Below are 8,432 nucleotides of genomic sequence, written 5' to 3' on the forward strand. Positions count from 1 at the left end.
ATATGTAATGTAACCACTGTTCTTATTGTGACAGTGGAGACAATGTTGGAGACAGCAGAAACAAAGAAATATCTGCTAGTAAAGCCAAACCAGAATGTTACATTTAGAACTCAATGTACAGTATATTAAAGATCCATTTTATTTTAAATAGTTCTTTCACATTTTGGTTTGGTTTGGACTGTAGCTATAAGAGTCCTGAAATAGCTCTCTGTATGACTAAATTGTACAGTGGAATTAAGTTAAATCTAGTGATTATGAAAATGTGATCTTCACCACTCATTTTACTTACCTGTTATGTTTTATATGAAACAATCTAAAATGTTTACACGCCATTTATCTTTTGAGTCTGACATTTGAAAATCTTAATAGGAAGAGCAATGGCCAGCTTTATTACAGTGAACTCTCCTCTAACTCAACCAAGCAATGGCCACCTCAACATGGCATACAACAAGCTATTTCTCTTTGTGGACAATGCAGGTGAGAGAAACAAGACCAGCCATGTCTGGATCATCCAGAGAGATCTGAACACAAAACACTAGCCAGGTGATGCCAGCCTTTTGCCTTCAAAGTCCAAATTTTGCTCCTGGGGAGGCAGGGCTTTTGCTAGTGTTGTACCTTTTTTGCTAGTGCTGTATCTGTGGAACACCTCTAAGGTGTCTTAACTTGCCTTTTGACATTGCTTTTAAAAATTCCACTGCCTCACAACTGCTGTTTTTAGTGTTTATACAAATTCATTATTTTACTCATCTAATTTGACCAGTTTTCTTCCTATAAAATATTTATGTTTTTACACACTTATTTTTGTATTATTGGTACTTACTTATTCCCTACACATATTCTGTAAGTGTTTGGTAAGTAAATGTCAGCATTATCATTATATCTACATGCTGTGCAGTGAGGATCTACTGTCTCTTGGTGCGGATCTGGGAGGTTGAGTGGAGTTTCAGCTATGAATGGCATCTAAAACATGAGGAAATGAGAATGACTGTGCCCTTAGTTACAGTAAAGATTCTTGGATTTGAATGCTTAACCTGTTCCCTTCATAATGGAATGTAGTACCATACTGATCCTGATGCATACTAATGTTTTAAAAGGAGTGTTACACTTTTTCTCAAGCTGTCCTAAGCATTTTAATCAAATATGTCAAACATGTGGTGAGCATTTTTATTTTTCCCAGCCTCATGTTAATAGCTAACTCAATCTTTTACTTTTAGTGATACATTACAACCAAACTGTTAATATTGTATTTTGAGAAATTCATCCACTCATATGAGTTAGGAATCAGTTTTAAATGATGTTTAAGGTTAACGGTGAGGTTTCATGAACCCCAAAATGTGTGCCACTATTATACTATCTGTCACTTACTGATTTAAACAAATAGTTTTGACATGGAGACTAAATTCTTCTGATTTCTTCATAAAAGACAGTGAGACACCCACTGAGGTTCAGGGAGTTGTTTCACTCAACCTCCAAAATATTTAAGTTACAAATTGAAAGAAAGCCAAAAGACATTCTTAGATTTGTAGTTTGAAACTTTATTACACTGACAGTATACGAATATTTCAAACCCTTTTTGGTTCTAGTAATGAGCAATGTAACTGTATTGCACATTTAATTTAAAAAAATCTGCACAATGCAAGAATCAAATAAAAATATATATGTTCATGTTTTAATTGCTTTATGGTACAGCAATTAAAGCTATATGTACCTTACAACTTTAAATGCTGTATGATACATCCCTTTAACACCCCACAAAAGTGCCTGCATTTGCACCAAAACAGAAAAATAGGTGAGTGTGAATGTATTAAAAATAAATATGAAACCAGAAGTTTTTCTTGGAAAGTATTTTCAGAGCATGAAGAGTATTGTTCATTTAACATTAGTGCTGACAGGACTGTTGGTTTCAGATTGCCAGACATGGCACCACAGTCAAATCTTCGACACACAGACACACACACACACACACATAGACAAACTTGGGCCTGTCGAACATTTTCTGTTGAACATATTGACCTTTAACAAGACAAATGCCTCCTCCTGCCTGCAAATCAGATGAGATGTGAGATGAATACAGTGAAGATCTGTAAACATGGTCTCCATTTTGTCTCTGCATCTTAAAGTCTTTAAGGCACTGATACTTGCAAAACATGGTTATGGAGCTGGAATGGTAACCCAAAGGCTGCAGGTTAAAACAAACTTTTGAAAGTTGCCCCATATAAGGACATTTGCTAAGCAAATAATTTACTTTTCCTCACTCTGATTGGGTGTTTGAATCACTTTTTTCGCTCAAACTTAGGGTTTTGTAAAGGGATGCTCTTCCGAACTTAACCAAACTTGACTGAATGTGTGGTGTTGGTGAAATGTGAGAGTGGGGGAGGGACCCAACTCAATCACCAAAATGTTGATAAGCATGGCCCCCCCATCCTCTCTGGACCAGCAGGCGTGCAGAGAGAGGATAGAGCCCCTCTTGCCCCTACCCCTCACAGAGTCTGCTCTACTCCAGAGTTTGATCCCTGTTTCAAAGAGTGAACATTCTATTTGATTACACTATTTTGATCACCAACAGTAATGAAAAAAAAAAACAGTATGAACACCATCTTCAGTTATTCATGTTCTCATGTTGACTCATGTTATGTTTGTTTTGTCTGTGTTGGCTGGGATTTAAACACTGCTCTGAGCATCTTGAGGAGAGGGAATATAGTGGGAATCAGCAGTTTATAAAAGCTGATGGTGGATGCAGGGAGAAACATTTGAGACAAAGAGGGAGAGACAGAGAACACAGATGCAGTGAGGACCACAGTTCCCCATCAAGGGATGGCAAACTGCACAACCAGATCCTCTTTTACATCCACCTTTATCTGGGAGATTGCACTGTACGCATAGGCTGCCATCCTTGAAACCTGCAAAAGAAAGTTAGTCAATTAAATAAATCAAATGATATTTGAAACAGTTTTACATAGCCAAATAAAGTCAACAGGACTAGTCTACTTCAGAAAACATCAATATACACTATATGGCCAAAAGTATGTGGACATCCCTCCTAATTATTGAGTTCAGGTGTTTCAGTCACACCGATTGTTAACAGGTGCATAAAATCAAGCACATAGCCAAGCAATCAGCATAGACAAACCTTGGAAGTAGAATTGGTCGTACTGGAGAGCTCAGTGACTTTAAACGTGGCACTGTCATAGGATGCCATCTTTGCCACAAATCAGTTCGCAAAATTTCTGCCCTGCTAGATCTGCCCTGGCCAACTGTAAGTGCTATTATTGTCAAGTGGAAGCGTCTAGGAGCAACAACAGCTCAGCCACAATGCGGTAGACCACTTGGAGCCCCCGAGTGCTGAAGCACGTAGCACGTAAAAACCGCCTATCCTCTGCTGAATCACTCACTACAGAGTTCCAAACTGTCTCTGGCTGCAACATCAGCACAAGAACTGTGCATTGGGCACTCCATGAAATGGGTTTCCATGGCTGAGCAGCTGCACACAAGCCCAACATCACTATGCGCAATGCCAAGCGACGGCTGGAGTGGTGCAAAGCACGCCACCACTGGACTCTGGAGCAGTGGAAACACATCCTCTGGAGTGATGAATCACGCTTCATTATCTGGCAGTCTGATGAACGAATCTGGGTTTGGTGGATGCCAGGAGAGTGCTACCTACCGGAATGCACAGTGCCTACTGTAAAGTTTGGTGGAGGAGGGATAATGGGCTTGGGCTATTTTTCAGGGGTTGGGCTAGGTCCCTTAGTTCCAGTGAAGGGTAACATTAATGCTACAGCATACAAAGACATTTTAGACAATTTTATGCTTCCAACTTTGTGGCAACAGTTTGGGGAAGACCCTTTCCTGCTCCAGCATGACTGTGCCCCAGTGCACAAAGCAACGTCCATAAAGACATAGCTTGATGAGTTGGATGTGGAGGAACTCCAGTGGCCTGCACAGAGTCCTGACCTCAACCCCACTGAACACCTCTGGGATGAATTAGAATGCCGATTGCAAGCCAGGCCTTCTTGTCCAACATCACAAATACTCTTTTGGCTGAATGGGCACAAATTCCCACAGACACACTCCAAAATCTTGTGGAAAGCCTTCCCAGAAGAGTGGAGGCTGTTATAGCTGCAAGGGGGGGGGGACAACTCCATATTAATGCCCATGGTTTTGGAATGGTATGTCCAATAAGCTCATATAGGTGTGATGGTCAGTTGTCCACATACTTTTGGCCATATAGTGTACATTGAGGAGAGTTTCAGGCCCTTGTGATGGAAGACTGAATTTTAGTCAAGGTCTTAAAAGGACTATTTACAGAACCCAATAAAAGTGCTCTTGATTTGGAATACAGTAGCTGAATCCAGCTCCAGAAGTAGTTTAGGCGGTGTATGCGATCAGTGAAACAGATGATGTAAATGTTGTACCTGTTGCAGGTCCGAATGTGACACAAGGTCACTTGCAAGCACTTGGTGTGGCTGACTGGTGAGGGAGGGAAGAGCCACAGACTTTGGGGACAGGCTGTTAGCCATCACTGCCAGTCTGTTACTGGAACACAAAGAAAATCCATCTCAATCATCTCTGTCGCCTTTGCCATTGCCAGAGACAGGTCACTGTAATATAATATTCTAATCTACAGATCTTTTGCTAGCTAGGTAGGTAAGTGGAAAAATGGCTGGAGTCACTTTCAAGCTGTTCTAAGACTGTTCCTGTGTTACAGAACAATGTGGTGCAGGACAATTATTTCCTTTTGTGTTCACTAGCTAGCTAGTTATTGTTTTCAGAGAAAACCTGAGATTTCACCACTGATCCACCAAGCTACAGAGCAACATATGTACCTAAAGCACAGAGAGGAACGTGCACCTGCACTACAGACAGGCATTCTAAACTGTAGTGCCGAGGAACACACTCACCTGTATTGGCGTGTTTTGTCCATGTACTCACGCTGCTCCATCCCCTGAGTGTCTGAGGCTGAGACGTCAATTATGTTCCTATGGAAAGGAGGGGGGTGTGAGTGACAGTAAGAGAGCAAAAGAGGAAGAGAGAGGGGGTTATGACCCTGGCTATGAAGATGGCGATACGCACTGTGCTGTATTGAAGAGGATTGATGACAGGCGGTCCTGCTCATCATTCCGGTATGACGAAGGGCTGGGAAAGCTGTGTTCCATGCCATTGACGGGTTTGCTGTCTGGGTTTGAGTGCTGGATCAGAGGCTTACTCTCTGGATCCTGGGAGTGGAAGGGTGGGAGGGTGTCACTCAATGCAGAAAGACCTATAAAGTTTAACCACCATTCTGTGCCACTTGTCTAATTGATACACAGGGTGGAATTCTCCCATTTAACAGTCTAGGTCTTGTACACGGAAAATAATTACTTTAAAGAGGCTTTACGTCTCCCCTTTATGTCTTACCCGAAAATAAGTTAATATCTAAAATGGGTATTCTGCATGAACTAGACAAGAAACAATTTACACAGTACTTTCAAAGATTAAACACAGTTGCAGAGTGCAACACACCCAAAGAATAATGTTGTAGTAATCCCTCAGGTCAGGTATTTTTTAGTTCATGTGAAAGAACCTGTTGTACAGCATATGAAGCTACGGACTCTATGACTACTAGTTGTCTAAAGGTGCAATACTTTGCGTCCCAGTTAGTTGTGCTACCCAGGTAGCAAGCACAAGTAGATTTCTTTAAATGCAGAGATGAATGTGACATTATAACGTACTATATAACGAACCTACGGAGTGTTCCGTCAGTCGCGAAAAATACCGTAACGTTGCAAGTGGCATGTCATATGACTCGCAACCCATTTGGAAATGTCATGGTCATGTGAGTGTCTGAGGTATTCGACATTGCAACAGTGCCTGTGCCTGTAACACTTGCATGGCACAGACTTCAAGTTAAAACTTAAACTTTCAGTCTGTTATTACAAATTAAGAACGCAGCTATTTAGTTCGATTTACACTGAACAACAAGCCAAGTCGCAACTCCGCCCATAAGTATAACTTACTAGCTATGACGTTAGCTACCTGCATTCAGAGTTCATCACAAACCTGTTAAATCACAGGGTCGTTACAGGTTATTTCACAAATCAGATACACAGCCGGAATAAGAGTTGTTCATTTTACTCTAACATTTCGCAATACAGTATTAGCTATCTAGTCAAGCCAGGGCAGTTTGCATTCTTCGCACTGTTGTCTCACAGCTAGCTATCTAATTCATACAAGGAATTAAGGCATACAGCGTTACTAGCTAGCTGACCAGTCAACAATCAGGCTAGCTTTCTCAATGCCTCCTTCTACTGTGAAGTACATGCCTGCTAACACTATTCGTACCTGCTGTGGGGCCTCTGTCTCGCCGCTAAAACAACAACCCATGTCCGCTGTGAGTTTGCGGCTCTCTGCCAAGTAAATCGATTGCAATCTCCAGCTTCCCTTCTGTCAAACTAATAAATACGACAGAAATCCGTTTTTGAAACTCGAGGATGATTGACACTTGAATCTCCTTTGTAACTTTTCAAGGCTTCTCAAAACAAGGATTTCACATCACATGACAATGGTGCATTCAATATTCGCAGCCTTCTGGAACGTTGCAAGTTTTTCCTCATGAAAAAGCAGTTTACTGAAAACTGATTGCACTTTCCGGCGTCAAGCAACACCCTTCTTCGGAGGTAGCCTACTTCTCTTTAGATTCGTGGGCGTATCAATATGGCGACGGTGTCGGGCTTGGTATCGGGGCCATCTTGGTAGTGGCTACCACTAACAGGAAGCCAAAAAGGCACAGCATGTTCAGAGAATCAAAACAACGCTAAAGAATTTAGAGTGGCGTAGCAGTGATTAAAAAACTGTTGCGGCTGCGCAACTTATTTCGATGCAGTAGAGGATGTTAAACATGATGTTTGTCATGCATAAGTTTATACGTGCATACAGTTATTTATTTAATTTGCCAACTTGTATGATTGAATTACATTTTAAAATGAGAGCTAGAGTATTAAGGTAAAAATTACTCAATTATTTCTTGAACAGGCACTTCTAAACAGTTGCACTTTCTGTCATACGTGAGAGCGTTTTTACAACAAGAACTGTACACTTTTTTGCAACAAATCGTTCCAATGAATCGCTAGTTGGTTAGTGTCAGACGTTGTTGTTCCGTGATGGAAATTACCATCACTTCAGCTCTGAATGGCAAAAAAATCTGCCATGGACCAGCACAAATTTCCCTAAATAACACCACCACAGTTAAACATCTTAAACTTAAAAATGATTCTGATGGGATGCAATCTTCGGGCTGATCGTTTAAATCACGTTTTCATGCCTGTGTGTGATTCCTCGCATTTCCTTGCGTTATACACTCAGGGATACCCGGGTTGAGGTCAGAGTCTTTAGAGGTCAGAGACAATTAACAAGTTCTCCTTTGTTCTTGCCACCTAGGTCCTGAAAATACATCTTCCCTCTTGCTGTGGTAAAACCATTCTCAGTTCTAACACGCTGAGAACCAGTCTCCACAAAGATGTATGATGTTAGAAGTAACCTTTAATAAACGAGCTTAAAAAAAACTATTGCATTGAAGCCACTGCTCTTGTCTGCTCACTCTCATCTTGGCCCCTGTGTGATGGAATGAGCTTCCTGTCGCGGTCAGAAGAGTTGGATTGTTAGCCACATTCCAAAACAGACTGACGACCCACCTCTTCAAAATGTACCTCATTTCCTGTACCCTAGTGTGACCTTGTTCCCCTTTAATGTATTTTTATATATTGTTGAAGCATGTACATGTCATTCTTATATACAACATTTCATGCTGTTTTGATCAATGCGCTTGCACTGTATAAAGTCACTCTGGAAACGAGTGTCAGCTAAATGGCAAAATGTAATGTAATATAATATGAGTTGCACATTTTTCAAAACAATAACAGAAACAAATTTGATTTCATTGTATTTGTCTAATATGCCAAAAGGTAAAATATGTCAAAGGTGAAGAAGGGTTTATAGCTATTTGTAAGGTAGTTATTTGTAAGGTAAGTATTCAGTTCAGTATTCAGTATTTAGTATTCAGTTCATGTGTGCAGTGTGGCAGAGTGGTAAGGAGGAGGATTTTTGTCTAAATCGTGGCTGGCTCACTTCCTTGCTAGGGCACTACTGTTGTGCCCTTGGGAAAGGTAATTAACCCACAAATGTCTCAGCAAATGTTCAGATGTATAAATGGATAAAATTGTAATACTGTATGTAAATTGCTCTGGATAAGAGTGTCTGCTAAATGACAATATTGCATGTATTGAGTTTGAAATGTGTCTTACCAGATTTGGGTAGTTTATCCCCAAAAGCTTTTCATTTTGTTTGAATTTTTGGAAAAACTGTGCAACAAACAGACAAATCAATCTGAACACTTCTGATTGTTCAACAGTGTCAAAAGACATGTTTTTCTCTCTCAGCTCTCTGTATGCCCACAA

The 8,432-nt window shown here is 40.6% G+C and overlaps 1 protein-coding gene across 1 annotated transcript; it reads right to left on the minus strand.

Moving 5' to 3' along the window:
• Positions 1–1,580: 1,580 nt before the first annotated feature.
• LOC118775183 (ragulator complex protein LAMTOR1-like) lies at positions 1,581–6,606 on the minus strand. Its single transcript, XM_036524939.1, has 5 exons — positions 6,322–6,606; positions 5,074–5,216; positions 4,902–4,979; positions 4,416–4,536; positions 1,581–2,900 (listed from the first exon to the last, which is right to left on the minus strand). Exons 1-5 carry the CDS (start codon positions 6,361–6,363, stop codon positions 2,808–2,810), a joined length of 477 nt encoding a protein of 158 aa, XP_036380832.1. The 5' UTR covers positions 6,364–6,606; the 3' UTR covers positions 1,581–2,807.
• Positions 6,607–8,432: the final 1,826 nt, after the last annotated feature.

This window comes from Megalops cyprinoides, chromosome 3 (genome assembly GCF_013368585.1).
Source record: "Megalops cyprinoides isolate fMegCyp1 chromosome 3, fMegCyp1.pri, whole genome shotgun sequence".
Classification (NCBI taxonomy): domain Eukaryota; kingdom Metazoa; phylum Chordata; class Actinopteri; order Elopiformes; family Megalopidae; genus Megalops; species Megalops cyprinoides.

Coding starts and splice junctions, on each gene's coding strand:
- LOC118775183 (XM_036524939.1), bottom strand. CDS start 6,363: ATGGGTTGTTGTTTTAGCGGCGAGACAGAGGCCCCACAGCAG. Junction 5,217..6,321: donor AGACAGAGGCCCCACAGCAG/GTACGAATAGTG, acceptor TTCCACTCCCAG/GATCCAGAGAGTAAGCCTCT. Junction 2,901..4,415: donor CACATTCGGACCTGCAACAG/GTACAACATTTA, acceptor TTTCTTTTGCAG/GTTTCAAGGATGGCAGCCTA.